The following is a 21,716-nucleotide window of genomic DNA, read 5'->3' as shown; positions in this document are numbered from 1 at the left end:
GCAGAAAAGAGGAAAAGTGTTATGTTTAGGCTATCTTGTTGAGTTTGTTTTCTGTTGAAGTTGCCATGGTGCCAGAGGGGCGGTGTCAACCACGGCGCACCTGCTGTCACTTTGTAATCAGCAGGGGTTTAAAAGCCGGGTGTCGGCAGACAGGAGACGTCGGGCTATTCCGCATCGCTCCCTTGCTTGCTGCCAACGCGACCACTCGTTCCTCGCCTTGCTACGTTTTGTTTTATGACGTATTCTCCGGTCCGCAGCGGTTTTGTCCACGCGCGCGTCCTTAGTTGCTCTTCGGCTCTTTTAGTTATTTGTAGACGCCTAGTAGTTTTCCTCCTTTGTCATCTTGCTCGCGGCGGTTTAGTCCTTCTGCGCACTCTCGGTTGTTTGGTACTCATGCTGTATAGTTTTATTATTTTGCTACTTTGTACATTGCTGCTTCCTTGGAACTTTTTCCATGCGCCTTTTGTTAAATTAAAGTATCGTTATTTGTCTCGGATTATCTGCTCTGGGATCCTTATTCGCACGCACGCACACACGCACGCACGCACACATATATCCCTAACAAAAAGAAAAAACGAGATGATGCTCGCGCGTCACTTGCAGGTATGACAATGACAATTTGTTTGTTTATTTTGTAGCAGCTACGTTTACATGACCACAGTTAGCAAAAACAAACAAACAAAACAAAAACACTCCAAACCGCCGCAGTGGAATGGTTGTGACCAGCACGTTCATTATACGGTATGTTAAATGTAATGTGACGAGACAATATTGTTTCATATGGAACGGCCAAGAGCGGCATGTACTGGTGAAAGTGTAATTTGAAAATAATAATAATAATCATCTTAAGGCTAAGTAGATTTCCTCATTTCATATTCATAGTTTTGACATTATGTCTAGAATTTTTACATAGTGTCCTATCAGTCCTTCTCTAAAAAGGTAGATTATTAAAATTTTCATGTACCTGTATTTTAAATATAGGCCTGCACAATACCATAATCCTAATCAATTTAGAAAATGTTTGTACCATGGTTGGTTCAAAACCATATTTCATTGTAGAATCCCTGAATATTGTCTTGTATTTCTGAATACAGGATCAATGCTTCAATATGTTCAAGGAGCATTTCATACCCTAACATAAATGCGGAAATTGCACAAAAGCTGTCATATGATGACCTGATAGCCGATTTTGCAGCCCAGAAATGTAGACATGTGCCTCTGTAGGGCCTCTACTAACTTGCTTGCACTTTGTTTATTTCCAGATGTTTATTTGTTAATAGTAGTGGCATTGAGTTTTATTTGAATTCATTTAGCTTTATTTATTTGAGTATTTGGTGTCATTGTTAGTTTTAGAAAGACTTATAATTTATCACTTATTTTTGTGAACATTTTTAAAACTTCAATATTGACACTTACAAGTAGGGCTGGGTATCGATTCAGATTTCCAGAATCGATTTAATTCGATTCACAAGGGCCCGATTCAATTCATGATTCACAGCGATTTTCGATTCAGTTGAGGAATTCATGCAGCACATATTTTATACAGTCAAAAGTACCAATGCTGCAAAGAGTAGAAACTTCTTGCTCTAATCTAATGCATTATTAACTTCAGCGTCGTCGGAAAAAGTCCCCATACAGAACATAAAATTAATCTATATGCCGATGATATATTACTCTATTTAGAAGAACCTGCTATCTCGCTAGGGGAAGCATTTAAATTAATAACTAAATTCTCTCACTTATCAGATTACTCTATTAACTGGACAAAATCAACATTATTACCTATTACAGAAAATTCATGGAATCCTACAAGTCAGGATCCACACTACTCCTTTCCTACAGGTAATTTTAAATACTTAGGTGTTAAAATTTCACCTAAGTTAACTGAATTAACTTCTTTAAATTTTTCACCATTATTGGATAGTATCCGTAGTGACCTGGAGCGCTGGAATAATCTTCCGATCTCTTTAATAGGACGGATAGCTACTATAAAAATGAAAGTTTTAAAAGATTATTTATTTTCAATGATTCCATTTAAACCTACGTCTAACTGGTTCCAATCGCTGGACTCTGCTATCATAAAATTCTATTGGAATAAAAAAAAAGCCAAAATTAGTCTATCTACTCTTCAGGAAAGTAAATCTAAAGGAGGTTTAGAGGCACCAAACTTTATGTACTATTATTTAGCTAATCAACTACAATATCTTGTGCTATGGACACAACCCAACAGAGATACTAACTGTTGGTTGGAATTGGAGCAGAAGGATTGTAATAATCTTAGACTGTCAGATTTACTCTTTATTACAAAATCAATAAGACGACATAATTGTTTTAAAAACCCAATGATAGCCGCCACCCTGACTGCCTGGTGGAAGGCATTAGAAATTACAAACTCCCAATTGGCGCCCTGTGGGCTCTCTCCCATTTGGCATAACCCCGACTTTCAACTTAATAATCAGTCGTTCCATTTAAGCCTATGGGAGCAGAAAGGAATTACACACCTTCATCATCTTTTCTCAGATAATAAGTTTATATCGTATACAAACTTGGTCCAGAAATATGAAATAAAAAAGGGAAATTTCTTACATTATCTAAAAATATATAAGTTATTTTTATACACAAATAAAACGTATTTACCGACTTTAAAATGGGAAAAAGACTTGTCTATAGTTCCGGAACCAGACTTTTGGACCCAAATCTGTGAAAATGTATTTAAAATGACCAAACAGACAAATTTGCAACTTATCCAATATAAGATACTTCATAGAACATATATTACACAATATATGATGAAAAAAATGGGACTCTCTGACTCCGACATTTGTCTCCAGTGCTCACAAAACACTGCCGATACTTATCTTCATGCTTTATGGTCATGTACTCCAGTGCTGCATTTCTGGACTAAAATCTTGGAAAAGCTCGCTGATATATTAAACTGTAGGCTTCCTTTATCTCCAAGATTGTGTTTACTAGGTGACTTAACAATAACTGAGCGACCATGTAAACAATCTCAATCTATATTTATAGCCCTTACTATTGCTAAAAAAAATAATCCTTGTCAATTGGAAAAATAAACAATCTCTAAATATCGACCACTGGTTAAACTTACTAATAAATTATATCTCAATGGAAAAAATCTCTGCCTTAAATAAAAATCAAGTATCAAGATTTAAACAAATATGGTCTATGTACATAGAATATTTTAATCTCAATTTGGCAACTTAATCCTGCCAAGATTCTGCCTGTTAACGAGAGCCACCACATCGTTACAACTTCTGTTTTCGCTGCTCCTGTATTTGGTATTTTGTATCTGATTGTTTTTATTTTTATATAGTCAGGAACCTAGTTGCTGCTAGTGGGCTCGAGCATACCACACTATACGACACTATACTCAATAACTCCTTAAGATCTATTTCTAGTGGGCACTAAGCATCAACACTTGGTGTTACTGCATGCTAATTAGTCAATTTTCTTGACGCCGTCCCCTGTGGTCCCTCTCCCCTCCCCCTTCCTCCCCCCCGTCGCCTCTCCCTCCTCGCCTCCTCCCGCCCATCCTCCTCTGCCTCCCGGTCCCTTTTCCCTTGTCGCCCTCCCTCCTCCTCCCCCCCCCGCCTCCTGCCCTGCAGCCGCCCTTTCGCCTTCTTGTCGTCTTCTCCCCGCTTCCCCCGCCCCCCCCCCTTCCCTGTCTGCCCTGCGGCCCCTCCCCCTCCCTCTCCCTGGGCCTGGGGCTCCCTCCCCGGCCCGGGCGTCGGGCTCCGGGGGCCGGGCGAGGGTTCGGGGCCTGCCCCACTCCGGTATAACTCCTGGCGCCCCGGGCGGGCTCCGGTGGCCGGTGGGCTGTCCGGTAGCCCTGCTGCGCTGGCTGTCCGCCCATTGTGGTGCCGGGTGGATGAGGTGGGGGGCGGGTGGGGGTGGGGGTGCTGGGGGGCGGGCGTGCCACCTACACCCGCCGGGTTGGGTGAGGTCCCGCTGGTCGCTCCTCTTACTCACTTCACTAGCTTGCACTATACACTTTGTAAATATACACATAGGGCACACAACACATTTCTTGGTGGGGTGGGGAAGGGTGGAAACACCGTCTTCACCCTTCAACTCCCCTCCAATTTTAATGCACCTCACGTCCAAGGGGAGGGGTGAGTTGGGGCGGGGAGCCATCAGAGGGGATGGACTGCAGTGCCTGGCAGCGCTGTGGTCCCCCCCATTTGTGTCCCTGCCCCACCACTTTGTCCCTCCATTCCCTTTTTTAATGCACCACACATATACATATTCATTTTTTGGGGGGGGATACGGGTGTGTCGGAGTAGGGGAAATTTTTTCCCTCTGCTCCGACTCACCTGCTCCCAATTTTAATGCACCACACGCACACACTTGTATATACACTGGGTGGGGCCACATTCACGGTGTAAGGGTAGAGCTCGCCAGTCGGCGAGCTGGCGGACTCAGTAACAGGGTTAGGTGTCACTAGTACTCTGGCGTGACGACCGGGGCCTCTCCCCACCGGGCTCGGTGTTCTGGTGTTCCGCCTTCTCCCCTGGTGCTTCCTCCTCTGCTTCCCCCCTCCCGCCGCTGTGCAAATCTCGCGCGGCTGGAGGTGGGGTGGGCACATCTTCCCTCTCTGCGCTGCTGCCCGGTGCCGGTTTCCGGGGGGGGGGTGGGGGGTTCTCGCGGAGGGCCGGGTTCGCGGGGGGGGGTGGCGGCCGTCGGGGGGGGGGCGGCTTGTTTGGGGGGGGGGGTGGAGGTATGGGTGGGTGGGGGGTTGGGTGCTGGGGGTCGGGGTGTGTTCGGGGGTTTGGGGGTCGGGGGTGGTGGGGCCTGGGTCGTGGTGGATGGCGGGTTTGGGTGGGGTGCGGGGGGGTCGTGGGGGGATGGGGGCTGGGGACCGGTGGGGCGCTGTGGGGGCCCGCTGGGCCTCGTTCTGCGGCCTTGGGCTCGGGGGTGTGGGCCGGGGCTGGGGCGGGGGTGTTCCGGGTGTCTGGGTCGGCTCGCCGACCGGTGTCCGCTCGGGTGGCTTGGGGGTGGCCTTGGTGCTGGGGATTCCGGGGGGGCGGTGCTCGCTTTGCTGGACCGCGGTTGACGGCTTCTTTCTTTGGTGGTGGTCCTTATGCATGCCAGATCCGTCGCACCAGCATCTACTGAAACTCAACAGAAGTACCCTCTCCCTCCCACAGCCCCTTGAATCAGTTGGTGCTGGTGTCTGTGGTTCTCACTTTGCTTTATCTATCCTTCCCTCCTTCCTCTCTTTAGTTTTTCCTCTGGTCACTTGAGATTTTAATTTATTAGAAGTATGAGGTTTCTGGGGTTGGCATAAGACTCTGGTTTTGTAACCACGCAGGAGGGGTCTTGTTGGTGCTGGACTTCACTTTGATGGATTGGATGTACTGGCTTCTATTGATCTCACTCTGCCTTATCCTTTTTCCTCTGGGCTCTTGAGATCTCGCTAAATTTGCTGGAATTTAGAGGCTTCCGGGATTGGCATAAGACTTTGATTTTGTAACCATGGGGAAGGCAGGAAGTGTTTGGTCGGTGCTGGATGTCACTTTGATTTACCTTTCTTTTCTCTTTATTTCTTTTTTTTTTCTGACCTTTTCTCTGGTCTCCTGACCATTTAAATCTCACGACTCTGGCAAGATTCTGAAGTACCTGGTTAAGGCGAAGGGTAATGGGATATTTATAAGGTTTTAGGTGAATGAATGAGTATAAATTTATACGTATTTGCACGCACGCACACGCACGCACGCAAACGCACGCAAACGCACACACGCAAACGCACGCACGCACGCAAACGCACGCACGCACGCAAACGCACGCACGCACGCAAACGCACGCAAACGCACGCACACATACACAAAAAAAAAAAAAAAAGAGCAATGATGACAAGACGTTGAATCGGTAAGACTACCGAATGAACAATTCTGAGCTCTTAAAAAAAAAAAAAAGGAAAAAGTCCCCATAAAATGTACGTTATTATTATTATGATTTTTTTTTATCTTGAGAGGGGATGAAACATACTATCAAGAAAAGTACAGTAATTGTGCGTTTCTTGCTGCATATGCTTCTGCAACTGCATTTCCTTTCTCAGAGATAACTTTAAATGTTTAACGTATAGTGTTTCAAATGCTTTGTGAGGAATTCTTGTCAGATGTAAATGAGGAAAAGTCCAATTTTGGGGTTGCATGAAAAACAAGTAGTCCAAACGTTTATATATAGAATTACATGTTGCTACTCAAAGTATGGTGATAACTTCTTTTTTTTTTGCAGGTTAATGGCACACCAATGGTGTTAGGCTCATCTTCCTATTCGAGTTATGTAAGTAACAAACAAATGTGTGCATCTTCATACATGCTTCTTGTTGCCTAACATGTGTCTCATGTGTGCAGAATTGGACAGGATTGCTACCAGTTGGCACCTGTGACTTACCTTCACCCTCCTACACAACCACCAACACCACAAAAATCTAAGTCCTCACAGTAAGTATTAAGTATTCTTAAAAAAAAAAAAAATCCTTGAGTGGCCACACTTACACTTTTGTTTTCTCACCAGGAGAAAGAAGACTTGCGAGCCACACAAGCGTTAAAAAGCCACCAAATGCCTTCATACTCTTTATGAAGGAGCAGCGGCCGATCCTGAAGGCCCAAATTCTTAATGCAGGCGCAGTTCCTCCAGACAGCGCCACACTCAATAAGATCTTGGGTCAAAAGGTGAGTGCTGTCGTCCTCTTTGCTTGTACGGCGGTGGTATGCATGCGTGTGCTGACACTTTCCATTACGTCTGCAGTGGAAGTCACTGACAGTTGATGAGCAAAACAAGTACTTTGAGGAATCGGAACGACTCAGCCAAGTTCATGCCACCACGTACCCCGACTGGTCGTACAGAGAGAATTACGTGAGTCCCGTTTGTCGTTTAGTCGGAACACAGTGGAACATTTAAAATTACTTGTGTATTGACTGTCTTTCTGTTTTGTGCAGGGCAAAAAGAAGAAGCAAGTGTGGTCCCGTAAAGCCACCAGCAGTAAGTAGAAAATCCACTCACAGCCTATCTAAAAAGTGTATCTCAGTAAATGTTCATTTTATTTCAAGGGGAATTCAGGGCGAAAATTTTCTTTGAGAAGAAAGATATTCTGAAATTTGTGGGATAAGAATTAGGCAGTTGAATCCAGTCATTTTGTCCTGTATTTTTGCCTTTCAATAGAACACTTGAATATCATATCTAAAAATATTGTACTGATGAAAATAAAAAATATCTTAGGACAGAATCTTGCATTGAATCTCACCAAATGATGTCAATTGGTCTCATGAGTGACGGTTGTTTTGCGTTTTGTTCACAGCATGTGCACCTGAAGTTCCCGTGCAGACCCCCATGCCGTGCACATGAGGAACCAACGACGGATCAGGTCTCCACCCGCTCAGAGGAGGTGATGGGATCGGCCGAGGCAACCTCGACATCCGCGAACGTCCAGAATGAGGGGCTTGAGGAGGACGTGCTCGCCAGTGTCTTAAAGGAGCTGGAGGAAGCGTTGAAATCTTCCGCCTCCTCATCCACCAACAGCCTGGATGAGGAGGCCATGACCTCCTACCTTTTTCAGCAGCTGGAAGTCTTGGAGGCGGCGGCCGAGGAACCCTCAGCCCCAGCCCCAGCCTCGTCCACCTGTAGCACGTTTGAGAGGCCTGAGGAGGACTTGACCTTGGCATTTTTTCAGGAGCTGGAAAAGCTGGAGGTTGAGGCCGCCTCATCTTCAGCTTCCTTTTTTTCCTCATTCACCTCCTGCACTTAAGGCATGGAGCGCGCTGGGTGACTGGATTATTTATTTTTACATCTACTCTTAAGTGCGTGTTAATGTTTTTAAAAATGTATTGTATGAATTTTATTTTGTGTGTAAATAATAAAAGCAAATGCAAACTGTACAGAAAGTTTTATTTTTATTATTGATGAAAATGTGCTACAAAATGAGCCCCTTGTTTTTTTATTCTAAAAAACACATTATGTTAATAAGTATTGAGGTGTTTTTTTGTTTGTTTGTTTGTTTTAACACGTGAGGCACACTGTGACTTAAGGTAGCTGATAACATGACACATTGACAGCAGTGAGCTAAAAGGCATGTGGGTGCAATATTAGGTAAGTTCAATGCCTTTTCCAAGCATAAGCTGATCCAACTTGTGTCTGTCGAAGATCAGTCTGGCAGCCTTACAAATGTCATAAACCTCCGGGAACGCGTCCTTACAGCCGAGCTGCTGTCTCAATTTGTGATACTGTCCGTCAAACATCTCCCAAAATTCGTCGCGGTCCATGTAGACGTATGCGTGTGTCTGGAATCTGCTAAGGTCAACGCACAATACAGGTATCTTACACAATATCGGTGTCATGTATTTTAAAGGGGAAGTCAAGTCAAAAGTGTTCTTTATATGTTGCATGCGATATCGCTAAACGCAACCTATAGATTAATATTGTGTTTGTGCAATATGAGTTTTTCCTCCTCCTCCTTTCGCCGCTTTCTTAATGCAGCACCTGAGGGCTTGGACCTTTTCATTGTAGTGGTCGATGTATAAACAACATAAGTGTGCCATCCATCTATCTATCTATAGCGCTGCCGCTATACTCTGCGATGATTCACGCCGCCTCCACCTCCCTTTCACTGTAAGCGGCAGAAGCGGGTCAGGTTCAGGGCGCCAGGACGGCAGGTCGTGATTTCACAGTCATTTATTTGGAATACAAGTAATAAAAAATGAACTTAATAAAATATATTTGCTATACAACGTATTTTATGTTTGAAAACACGAAGGGGGCCGGGACGTGTTTGTTTGTTTTCCTTCCTGCAATTTGGCGCCCCCTCCACTAGATGGCGCCATAGGCGACCGCCTATCTCGCCTGTAGCCAAGGCCGGCCCTGACTCATTCCTTACTGCTGATACTCTGCACATTCATTCATATGCCATTTGCAATTCAAAATTCAGTATTGTTAAATAAAATACTTTCTACATTAATTGTATATTTTGTTATGCTTGAAACAGATTTGGCATGCACCCCAATTTGCTGTACCTATCTGCACCAATGTGTCTTTGGCAGACACGTGACCAATAAAGCATCCGCACGCCATGTTGGGGGGCAGGGCACCACAACAACCTGTCTGTCATGTTTGCATGCTATGATCAAACTTATCACAGCTGTTCTACTGTGTAGTAGCACCCCCTATTGGTGAAGGTCTAACACTACATCAGGTTGAAAACGAATCGGTTACGACGTGCATGTACCAACGAAGGGAGATTAAACAAGCAAGCCGCTGTGAGCACATCGTTGTCTGTCTCATCATTGATATTTCACGATACAAACGAGAAATATCACTGTCAAACCCCGATCATGTGACTTCAACCATTTAGCGAGAGAATTGTGATTATTAAGCAAAATGGACGTTCAGAATAAAAACAAGAAGACTTCCATCCATCCATTTTCTTGACCGCTTATTCCTCACAAGGGTCGCGGGGGTGCTGGAGCCTATCTCAGCTGGCTCTGGGCAGTAGGCAGGGGACACCCTGGACTGGTTGCCAGCCAATCGCAGGGCACACAGAGACGAACAACCATCCACACTCACACGCACACGCACACCTAGGGACAATTCGGAGCGCCCAATTAACCTGCCATGCATGTCTTTGGAATGTGGGAGGAGACCGGAGTACCCGGAGAAGACCCACGCAGGCACGGGGAGAACATGCAAACTCCACCCAGGAAGGTCCGAGCCTGGACTCGAACCGGAGACCTCAGAACTGGGAAGCGGACGTGCTAACCACTCGACTACCGTGCCGCCCATGAGAAGACTTAAAAAAAGAAAAGCTGACTTCAATTTGCAATGTTGATCCATACGAGTTAGCATTTACACCAACAAAAAATGTGGACATAATTTGTTATTAGTGGCTTATACATTTGAATAACTTAGTTGTCACACATTTAAGACAAATGAGATTTCTTTTTCATATGGTAGAACCTTTCTTGGCTCCGCTTCCACAGACTCCCTGAAAAATTAGGGCTAGATTAATCTCCATTATTCAGCGAATACAGCGGGGAAAATCACACTGCACCATTTTCATATGATTATATGCATATATTCATATTTATTTAAAAAATATTATACAGTAGACAAAAAGACAATTGCTTGACACAGGCATGATAATAATGGCTAATATAATTGGGTTACATGAAAGTGAAGCATATTAATTATACATAAATTTGGCTGAGGTGGTTTAAGTGGCTCCAGTCTCCAAACAGGACGTCCCTTCAGGCTTTTTTTTTTTTTTTTTTAAACAGAGTGACCACATGTCAACATGTTTTTCCTCCATCTTGCACATAGTGCACACAGTGCGATAGATAGAGAGATAGTGAAGATAGATACAATAGATAGATCAATACTGGTCAAAGCTGCCACAATATCTGAGGAGAGCGTTCACAGTGAGATGCTTATGCTGATGGGATTTATGGCATTTCGTTAAGTACACTTCTTGCTTGCGGAAAGGCCACTTTAGAAAAATGTTCCCTTAATGAAGGATACGAAAACGTGTTCTTGCCAAGGCCACAGAATATACATTTCCTTTTTTTTTTTTTTTTTCATTGCGTGAAGGCACATGCGAGCGAAGGCGATGATGCAGCGTGTCAAGTATCAATGATGCTAGTCCATGTACTAGTACACAGTTTGTCTTCACAAATTCCACATAACATTTCCACTAACATTGTTGCATACAAGTAGGAAAACTTGCTACTGGTGAAGCACTAGAATGACTAGATTTTAACTGTTTACAATTTCATTTCACTTTTAGTGTGCAGCCATCAACTAGTGCACAGTTTTGCCTCACCAGAAATGAGGTTGTCCTACTAGTACACTGCTTCTAGTGAAGGTAAATGGCATACTAGTGCATGGAACTTAGGATGGATATTATTTTTTTCATATAGGTGCCATCTATACAGGAAAATGACAGGAAGTGTGAAATGGGATTACAGTTGGTGACATAATTACCTTATCTCACCTGAAGGGGGCATCCTCTACACGCACTAATGTCCTTTCAGTGACAAGAGCAGTCGCTCAGGCTTTCATGGCTAAAGTCAGAATAACAACTTTCCCATTCGGATGGTCTGAAGTGGACTGTAGTTTAACTATGTCATTACTTCAGGTACATGAAACCGGTGCTACCTCAAGATTCTTTTATCCGTTTAGATGATATATATAGTGTGTGTCTGTTATAAAATAAAATTGCAACAAATATTGGTTTTCCCTTGTAAAAACCAAAATCTTTGGCTGTTTCCATCCACGTCTTCATACTTCATTCCTATTATAGAAGTTCCATTTGACTAAATATGAGACAGACGAAAGAGAGCATACATGTTAATGTAAGTGCGAGGGTCGGCGAAAAAGCGCTGATACTGCATTGGGGTGGGGTTGCCAGTTGCCGCGGTAACACCGGCAGGGGCATCGATGACAAGCGAAGAATGCTCCATCTATGTGGGGGGGGGGGGGGAGAAGTTAATCAGAAACAAGACTCAGGAAAGACCTGCACAAAGGAAAATCTATGTAGCACTGTGCATCTCATTCGTGTTTGCCGGCGAGCATGCTCATAAAATTCGAGGACTCCAATTTTTTATTTATTTTTTTTAAATTAAGACATTTCTATGTGATGATGTGTCTCACTAAAAGATGCTAATTTATGGGCAGTGCTATTTTGAGGTAAACCAGGATGTATAGTCATCATACCCATTCACATCAAAAATAACTATAAAGGGATGCACCAAAATACCAATATTGCATGAAATGGTATTGTTACTTATCAACAATGGCGGAGCCAGAGGGGGGGCCGGGGTGGCACGTGCCCCTGCTGAAATGTGATTGGACCCAGTAGACGCCAAATGATTGACATATCACGGCACCGGCGCAGTGACGTCGCACGCCTGGCCGATGCAGCCTGCCAGCATTTTTTTCAAGCAGACGCCTACTAATTGTTATGCCCCTCCTGAACAGTGGCTGGCGCTACTTAAGACAAAGCATTATAATCCACCTCACTAGAAGTCTGGAGAAGGAGAATCATCTGTTTTAAGGAGAAGTCTCCTGAGTACCGGTATGCTGATCCGACAGAACACCGGCACATCAAAAATACATGTTGGCGTTTGGCTATATCATGTTTGTTTGCCTTTGAGACGTGAGTGACTGTTTAAAATAACTTTTATGTTCAGATTATGGGTGTCAAAATTGTCGCGTTATTATCTCGTTTACTTAAAGTGCCTTTAACGGCACTGTTTTTTTTAACGCTCGATTAACGACCGCTCCTTATTTGGAAAGCCTCTACTCAGGGAATTCTAGTCACCACGCAGTAGAAACGTCCACGTCAAAACTACCCAATAGAAATGCACTGGAGCTAAAATACAGTGTTTAAGGGGCAGAATATAGGTGGAGGAGCCATTTGGACTGTGTCTCACCACTACCACCCGTGCCTTGCTTTGAAAGAACGCACTCGTTTAGCCGTTGCGTTCGCACTGAGCACCAAGAGGCGTCCATGGGCACTCTGAAACCCCTGTGAGAGTAAAGAGCCGAATGGACGCCGTCTTGACAGTTGGAGTGAGCCCAAGCCTATTTATCTTTAAATGTGAGGCGTATTTTATTCAGCATCTCCACAAAATATCTCATCAAGGTGAAAATGAAACTACCGATGTATTCGCTGTAACAGTAGAGCGGCCTCAGCTGCGTCTCGCATCCGAGAACTTAACAAAATAAAAGCGTCCGACGTCATAAAAAGGAGTCACTATAACACAATTTAGCAGTAATAAATTAAATGATACTGCCTAATGTGTGGGGATTGGCGTCAAGTTGTATTTTACAATTTTAAAATGTGCAGAAACTCGCAAGTTACTCATTGTTTAAAATTACAGAGCTATTAATATGAAAAGAACACATCGGTCGTTTCTGGTTCCTATGCAGTAAAAATTCGTCATTTTACAATGCGCATCCTATTTCACTTAACAAAATAAAAGCCAAGCGAATGCATATATTTGTGGGGACTGTTGTATTTTACAGTTTTAAAAATGTGCATAATTTCACAAGTTACTTCATGTTAAAAATTAGGCAGCTCCTAATATGAAAAGAGAAATGCATTGAGCTTTCACTATTGTCTTACAAATGCAATTATACCATGTTGTAGTGAGAGAAAAATGACCAAAACAAATCAGTCACGCTTTGGTTTGGTTTTACAGTACAGCACATATTTTATTTTTATTTTTTTTTTAACTTTTTTTTCTTGAATTGTTATGAAATTACTCTATCAATGAATGTTTTAATTTTTTTAATTTAATTGTTATGAAATTACTCTATCACTGACTAAAAAAAATAAAACCATATTGAAATTGTACATTTTATTGTAAACGTAGGTATAAATTGAGATATAAAATGTGCAATTAATGTGTGATTAATAGTTAATTATTGAAGTAATGCGATTAATTATGATTACAAATTTTAATCCACTGACACCTCTAGTTCAGATAGATTGTTTTGGACGGACATCAATAAGCAACGTAGTTTTGTGCAAGCTAAAAATAAGTATGTTGTTGTTGTTATGCAATACAATAGCACCCTCCAATGGTTGAAAGTTCAAACAGACACTAACTGACGTTTGCATTTACAGGTAGAAGTGGAGGATTTATTAACATAATTATTAATTAATCACATTAATAAATTATGTGGTTTTAAATGAAGTAGTAGTTGGAGTAATAAATTTATTTTTCATAGGGTGTGTGGAAAATGAAACGACAAGGAGAGTTTGGCACTTAGACAGGATCTTTAGTCATACTGTAATACAAATTTGCATTATGTTCATATTATAATGTTATGTTGATAAAAGTACTGTAATTGCATGAATACAGTATCTGCCTGTGCGTGCAAGTTCATTCAAGTTAAACAGTGCTGAATTATTATTTTTGTACATTTTATACATTCTTAATAAACGGCACATTATGTGCAAAAATCTCCCCTGTGCTTAATATGTACTTAAATATATTTGAACATCGATAGAGACTCCGATTGAAATTAATTTTCATGAAAACAAATTTGGCATCATCTTTGGATGAAGTATTCTTGGCCCCCCCCTGGCCCCCCTATTTATAAAAGTCTGGCTCCGCCACTGCTTATCAAGTAAACAGATAAATGACCTACTGTAATACATTTAATGTGTAAAACAGTAATTGGTGAATGAAAACATATTGTCTTTTTTTTTTCTTTTTTTTTTACGTCAATCAATCAAATTAATTTAAAAAGCACTGTCAAACGGTCCTTTTCAGTTTAGGCCAAGAATTTTCACTTTGGTGCATCCCTAGTTAACAAGCACTGTCAAACGGTCCTTTTCAGTTTTGGCCAAAAATTTTCACTTTGGTGCATCCCTAGTTAACACAATTTGTAGTAAGTTATTAACTCTTTTCCTGCCAAGAACGGTAATTAACGTTAACGGAAATCCCAACGAATTCTGCCAAAAAGGTTAATTGACGTCAACTGTGTTCTTGTTTTTTTCCCCAATGGGCACCGCAACGTCTTCTGCAGCTCTGGTTTCTGGAATGGGTTGGAAAAAAAACAAAAAAAACACACACACTATGGCCAGTAGGGGTGGGAATCTCTGAAATGAGGCCGATTCGATATGCATCTCGATACACAAGTTGCGATTCGATTGAAAAACGATTATCTTTCAGAACAGAACGGTTCGATACGGTTCGATTAAGTTTGGGAACGATACAATTTTCGATTCGATACGATTAATTTCAATATTCAAATCTTATAGTGACATTTGTTGCTTGTAAACATTAATCTTAAAACACCACACATTTTTACAGTATCTACAAATGTGTAAAAAAAGAACAACAACAATGTCTTCTATATTTTTATATATTGAAACAATTATTTAAATGGACCGGAACAAAGGGCTGGGCGATATGACTGAAAAATGTATCAGTTTAAATATTTATTAGTTGTTATTAACAGTTATAATTGTTTTTTGTTTGTTTTTTTAATTCAAAATCAGGATCAGGAAAACAAAAGGCTGATAATTCAATTTGAAATATAAATATTTAACCTTTAAAAAGACACGAACACAATTAAACAGAATATGTCCACATTGTGAAGTATTTCAGAAACATAAATTTAAGACATGAAATAAACCTACCGTCCATCCAAAAGAAATATGAAGCCACCTTATGGAACAATAAATCTATCAAACACATTTTAATAACTTAATATATCCAAAAATATTTCCAAAAGTGCCCTAACCTTTTTATCAACAATTTTTGTTTTTAACAATTTTTGTTTTTCTTTGCCATCACATTCATTTTTGGTTAATGTATGACATCTTTTTTGTTTTTTTAATCTGAGACACGATGATGACCACGGAATCACGACTGTTTGTTTTGTTTTTTGGGCTGTCGTTCATTTTGAGTTTGATGACGTAATTGCGGGCACTTCTCAGTTCCCTGCTGCTCATGCTAGTTGTGTACATTGACAGGGAGCCACAAACTGAGAAATGAGATACTTGCAGTGTGCTTTTAGCTTAGCTGGTGTGTTGGCTGTGGGACATACCTGTTTCGTTTGAATCCATGCATTGGATCGTCACGGGAGTTATTCTTTTTGGCTCGCGCGCAGTACCAACGCCGGCCCGGGACATACAAGTGCACCGAGAGGACTCGATAGCCATGGGAAATACCGAGATGTACGGCACCGGCTTCTGCTAACTGTCTCCACTGTTGCATGTTGTCACTCGTTGTGCGCGCGCGCGCCGTGTCGCGAGCACGGCGTTGACGGTTGGCTCCCCCCCAAGGTGCGCAACGTCTTTGCCTTATGTTTACAACATCCGGGGAATGAAGCGTCTCTGAGCGCTACTTTGCTAGCTCTCTGTAAACACGGAAGTAGCTTGAATAGTGCTGCTACTGAAATCTAAACAAAACAAGTAGAGCACGGTGCAGAACTCTTGCTATTGTTATGAAAACCATAAAGCCTCACTCGCAACCGATTCACAGCAACGCGATATCCGGTCCACAGCTTTACAAGCAATGTATCTAAGGATTCCCGGCGGATTTTGTATCGGTTGACAAGTCTGCTACCGATACGGCCGTTTAGCTCCCCTTAACGACCGATGGTTCGGTCGAATCGGTTTTTTGTCCCACCCCTAATGGCCAGCAGGTCCCGTGGATCAAATTACATGAAAACATGGTGGATCTTAAGAAATATGTTTTCAAAGAATGATCAAAACGTTTGTCACATTAAATCTAATTCAGAGTGTCACTAAACAAATATTAGTGTCTGTTGTGCATAAAATGTATTGTTTCATTAAAACACTTTTTTTCCCTCATTTTTTTTCCCATTATAGCTTGCTATCACAAATTAGCTATTTTCAAATGGTGATTACAAAAGAACGGAATAAGGTAGAATCATACTTTTTTTTTTTTTTCTTTCTAATGAGAAAATGGAATCCAATCCTTCATATGGAATCCACCATGTTCATAGTGCATAGTGCAATATTCTGCTGGCACTCTTGGGGTTGTCTTTTTGGATAACGTTTGGCAGTAAAAGAGTTAAAGGCCCCCCACTAAGATTCAAATTTGAACAAAAGTAAAAAAAAAAAAAAAAAAAAAAAAAAAAAAAAAAAAAAAAGCATTTCTTTTTTTATTTCCATTTTAGTTAGCAGTCATCTTCTTGGAGGATGGCATAGATTTCAACATTTGGGGTGGACCTGGACTTATGTACCATTCACAGAGAAAAGTGACCTCTCTGTCGGACCAACTACTAATTAGTGGTGGGACAAAATATCCTGAAGCGTCACATTTGTTTTGTTTTTTCCATTTGGTGGTTGCAGACTACTTCCTGGTTCACAGAGGACTAACTGTGAGACTTTATCGGACTGAAGTGTGGCGCCATTTTGACACATGGTTTTATTAAGTAGTACAGGGTGTTCCAAAATGGTTGACCCCATTTCGTGGGCCAATAGTTTTGACAATTTTCGTTGGAATTGCCCCAAATTTTCACAGCTTGTGTAGACACTTTTCAAGTTTTTGTGTGTAACATCGAGCTTACACAAAACACAGGAATGGAAGTTCTGAACGTCCTAAAAAGCACTTGGGGTGTAATTCCAAATACAACCTGCCACTTGGTGTTGAATATTTATGAAAATCTGTCATAGGACCAACAAATATTTGTACTTTTCTTTGTAAAGTTAACCAATAAAACTTGTGACCTTCAACATAAAGTATATTTAGTTTCATTAAGATCCATCAAGTAGTTTCCGAGATATGGGCATTTAGAATGGGGTCAACCATTTTGGAACACCCTGTATTATCTTACTAGCGAAGTATCTCATTCGACCATCAAACAAGTCACGCATATCTCCTAGCAAATTTGCTCAAATCAACAACAAAGATGAGACTGAAAATGTGTTTCTACCTGCCATCATTCCTGGTAGCATGGTGGGTTAAAGACTCGCTCCGACCTTGACATGTTGGACGGCGCCATCACGGGACTGATGTTGGCGTTCTCTTGGCTGACGGCCGATGTGCCCACCACAGGCTGACTGCTACCCCACTGGATGTAGCAGCCACCCTCCGTGGGACTGTGGTCCACGCACGTTCCCCTCTGGCAGGAGGACTGCGCCGGTGTCAGGGGCTTCGCGTACATGCAGCTACTGTGATTGGCCGGCACACTCTGCTGAGAGTGGTCCAGCCCATTGATGGCCCTTGGCCAGGGCCCACCATACGCAAATGTTTGATTTTCCAGAACCGGACCGTTGTGCGTAACAGACGGATGGGGCATCTTGTATTGGCCCTGCGACGGAGCAGGGCAAGTTGTAGGGTCAGAGGCGGCGGCATTGCAAGGAATCGAGGGTGGTGTCACAGAATATAGATTATTCTGATTAAGTTGAATTGGCTGCTGCTGCTGTCCAAAGGCTGGAAAGTGGACTGGAGCAGTAACAGCAGAAGAATTTGGAACAATAAGATCCGGGAGTTCTATTTCTGGGCTGAAAATGTCCTGAAGTTGCAGCTGCTGAAGACCAGCCTGGTGCTCATTCGCAGGACCTGGCACGGGTCCACAGTGGGAAAGTTTCTGGGTGTTGCTGAAAGCCGGAGCAGATCCCGAGTAGAAGCTGTTGGTTTGGGGGAAAATCCCACCCTGGGACGGTGTCGGGAACTGCTGCGATGGTTGCATGAAGGTGTCTTGCTTCAAGCAAGTGGGAGAGCACTCGTCACCATTCTCCTTGAACAAAACGGAATCAATTTGGTCAAATATCTCATTGAAGAGGACGTTGTCCAACTCGGACCGCACGCTCTCCTCCTGGTCGCCAGCCTGACCCAAGTGCTTGAGAGTCTCCTCCCACTGCATCAGCTCCGAGTCGTCCACGTCCAGGTTCTCCAGGGCGCCGCAGAAGTCACCCTTCTGCGCCATCTCTTGCAGGCTGTCGATCACAGCCATCACCGACTGCTTTGCCTCCTCCTTCACCATGATGGGGGCGCTGGAAGTGGCCCCCAAGCCCGCGTCCTGCCATCCGTTACTGGGCACGCTCACCAGCGCTCGAGTGTCCATGAAGACCTGATCCACAGGAAAAGCCGCCTCCGGCGTGTGCCTGTAGGCGGACTCGTCCTGCCTGAGGAAGCAGTCCAGTAGCGAGCGGGGCAACTGCGTCTTCTTGCTGGCGTTCGCGTCGTCGTTATTGTTGAACTTTTTGTTGAATTGCGTCTGCGTGAGGTCCATGGTTGGCCCGGTGTTGTAAAGCACGGCCTCGCCCGTGGTGAAGCTGAAGGGCAGCTGCATCCTCCTCTGGCGCAGGTAGTCCTCGCCCTCAGCATTGCTGGAACACCAAAAGCAGAGATCACGTTAATGACAATAAGATGCCGAGTGTCTATTTACACTGTGAACCCAAATAATTAGCTTAGATTCTAATTTTCTCAATCGATTAATTTCGATTCACTCAATTATGGAACATAATTTCTTCTTAAAAAAAGACATATTAAAAACTCTTATCTTTAACACTCAATTTTGCAGAGGCAGTAACTGGATAAGTTTAGGTTATTAATAAAAGTAATATGTTATAATCACTTAAGTGTTAGACAAACACTGACATCAGCAAAGATAAGATGAAAATATTTTCACAATTCAAATTCAATAATTGAAAAGATAAATTAAAACGATTCTGAATTGTCTTAAAGTGCAAGAAGTCAGGTCTTTCATAAATGTAAGAAAATACTTTTAGAATGGGAACAGTAAATTTGAACAAAAAAAGTAAGATACTAAAAAATAAGAATTTAGGAGAACAGTAGATATTAAAATAATCAATCCATGGTTTTATGAGTCGATATCGGGATCAAAAAGGAAAATCGATTCAACATTGATTATTTTTTTGAGGTGATTAACTCAAAAGTTTAAGTTTTCCAGAACTTAAATGGTTTGATGACATCAAGTGAATTTTTTTTTACACATACATACTTAGAAGCTTTCTGTTACAGCAACTCAATTATTCTCAGTTACTAACTTATAAACACTAGTTTTAAAACTACTGGCTACCAGCTTTCTTTGGGAAGTAGGCGGGGTACACCCAGAGCTGAATGCCAGCCAATCACAGGGCACACACAGACAAACAACCAAAGGACAATTCAGAGTGTTCACTTGACCTGCCATGCATATTTTTCGGAATGTGGGAGGAAACTGGAGTACCCGGAGAAAACCCACGCAGGAATGTGGAAAACATGCAACCTCCACCCAGGAAGGCTGAAGGCCTAGATTCGATCTCGCAACCTCTGCACTGGGAGGCAAACCAGTTGGCCACCTTGAGTGGTTGCTGTTTTCATAATCTAACAAACTATTATTCAATTAGTCATCTTTGTTGTTTGCATTTGCTTTGAATGCTTTGAGGTCTGAGCTGGGAGATTCCAAGTGGGAAAATTCCAACCTTCCTAAAATGCAGCATGTTTCTCGCACAGCAGAACATCCTCACGTTGATGATGTCATAATGCTGTGTCTAATTCTTAAAACCTTTAAACTTTCCCTCAGAGTTCATTAAAAACATATTTACCCTGATTCAGTTAATATTTAATGAAACGCTAACAGAGCTCAAACTTTTTAGTTTGGTCATCTAAATACCACAGCCTTATAAATTATGACTTATAGTAGGACTGTTTGGGTTTACAGTGATAGGAACCATACATTGGAGCGGACAAATTAAAATGACATGATCTGAAATGAAGAAATCAGGAGGTAAAATATTCACTTGTATAGTTCTTTTCTACCTTAGGTACTCAAAGCAATTTTGACACTGAGTCCTCAATCACCCACTGATGACGCATTATCAGGAGCAACTAGGGGGTTCCGTATCTTGCTCAAGGAAACTTCCACATGGTCACAAGGGATGACATTCGAAACCACAGGGTTGGGAGACCACCATTCTACCCCCTGAGCCATGCCGCCAGTAAAGATTTTGTTTTTCACCTGAGATGTTGGACTGCTTACAAGGAGAGCAACACTCACACTATCGCTCGCTGATAGGCGATGATGAAGTCGGGCCTTCCTCCTTTGTAGATCAGCTTGGCGTTGGCTTTGACCCAAACCCAGCTTCCCGACTTACTCAGGAGACGGAAAGTCGTCAGGCCGCTGTCTCCAGTTTTAATCACTGTGAAGCAAAATCGTTAGCAATAGCAGCAGTTGATGAGGCAAAGTATCAAAATTGTCTGACTTACTGCGTATGTGGTTGTCGGCACAGTACATCATGTCAGCGGCGTGGATAAACTGGTAGCCGGAGCCTTTCATGCATAGCTCTGTCTCTGAGTAGCCCAGAATGATCTTCCCCCTACAGAGAAGAAACAAGGTCAGACATTTTACCAGGAAAAAGGTAACAACAAAAAGCGTTGGCAGATTGGCGTGTCACCTGTTGTCAACGCCCATAGGTGTGAAGTCCAGCTTGTGCTTGGTCTGAAAGAGCAACATTTTGGAGCGGATCTCCACGATGGACGGAGACTGGACGGGCGTGGCGATGGCGAAGAGTGCGAGCTGCGGTTTGCCGTGCGACCCGCTGTCCCTGAAGATGTTTTGGCCATGCAGGTACTTGAGTCGTCCCTGAAACTTGAGAGCCTGGTGGAACGATGACAGGCCAAAACAGCACAGTTCAATTATGGTATATTTTAGGACATTTGTATATGTGAAGGCGTTTCTCACCAAGAAGCCAGACGAGTTGTCCAGGAGGCAACGGAAGCGACACACAAAACCTCTCCAGGAAGGACGAGTTCTCCGGAGGAAGTTGATCAGGACTGTAGAAGTCTGTGTTCATGCATTCCTCCAAGCCTGAATAACATGAGAAGACCGCATCAGTCAGTTACATTTGTAGTTCACATTTATAGTGTAGGTGTCTGGTGTTTAGATTCCCCCAAATGATCAAATCCATTCCATACAGAAAATGACAAATAATATTGTATAAACCTGTTGATCAAGCCCCTATCCCACTGAACTACGACCTTTCGATATCGTTATCCATCCATCCCAGACTATCCCAAACACTGCCTGCTCAGTTCATCTTGAATGTCCTTGTGTAGATTGCGGCTAGTCCCAGTCATTTGGAACTGGTGAGTCAGTTCCCAGACGCCACCAGCAGGCCCACCCCGCCAGGCGAGCAGCCAAGGCAAGCGCATTTTTTTCTCATTCACCAGCAGCGTCTTCGCTGACCTCGGATCAGCTTTCACACA

At 42.8% G+C, this 21,716-nt stretch overlaps 1 protein-coding gene and 1 pseudogene across 2 annotated transcripts in view; one reads left to right on the top strand and one right to left on the bottom strand.

Moving 5' to 3' along the window:
- Window positions 1–653: 653 nt before the first annotated feature.
- On the top strand, window positions 654–7,680 carry LOC144031052 (transcription factor 7-like). Its single transcript, XM_077537758.1, has 7 exons — window positions 654–741; window positions 6,259–6,306; window positions 6,378–6,467; window positions 6,541–6,698; window positions 6,775–6,882; window positions 6,966–7,008; window positions 7,325–7,680. Exons 4-7 carry the CDS (start codon window positions 6,603–6,605, stop codon window positions 7,369–7,371), a joined length of 294 nt encoding a protein of 97 aa, XP_077393884.1. The 5' UTR covers window positions 654–741; window positions 6,259–6,306; window positions 6,378–6,467; window positions 6,541–6,602; the 3' UTR covers window positions 7,372–7,680.
- A 1,733-nt stretch (window positions 7,681–9,413) lies between these two features.
- LOC144030326 (aryl hydrocarbon receptor-like) overlaps window positions 9,414–21,716 on the bottom strand; it is a 53,504-nt pseudogene continuing 41,201 nt past the window's right edge. The window contains exons 6-11 of the transcript XR_013287230.1: window positions 21,193–21,318; window positions 20,906–21,108; window positions 20,718–20,827; window positions 20,509–20,650; window positions 17,437–18,835; window positions 9,414–11,474 (exon numbers count right to left, since the gene is read on the bottom strand). The product of XR_013287230.1 is annotated as an aryl hydrocarbon receptor-like (transcript). The remainder of the gene's footprint in view (window positions 11,475–17,436; window positions 18,836–20,508; window positions 20,651–20,717; window positions 20,828–20,905; window positions 21,109–21,192; window positions 21,319–21,716) is intronic.

This window comes from Festucalex cinctus, chromosome 11 (genome assembly GCF_051991245.1).
Source record: "Festucalex cinctus isolate MCC-2025b chromosome 11, RoL_Fcin_1.0, whole genome shotgun sequence".
NCBI classification, from domain to species: Eukaryota; Metazoa; Chordata; class Actinopteri; order Syngnathiformes; family Syngnathidae; genus Festucalex; species Festucalex cinctus.
This window is presented reverse-complemented; position numbering and strand designations above follow the sequence as displayed.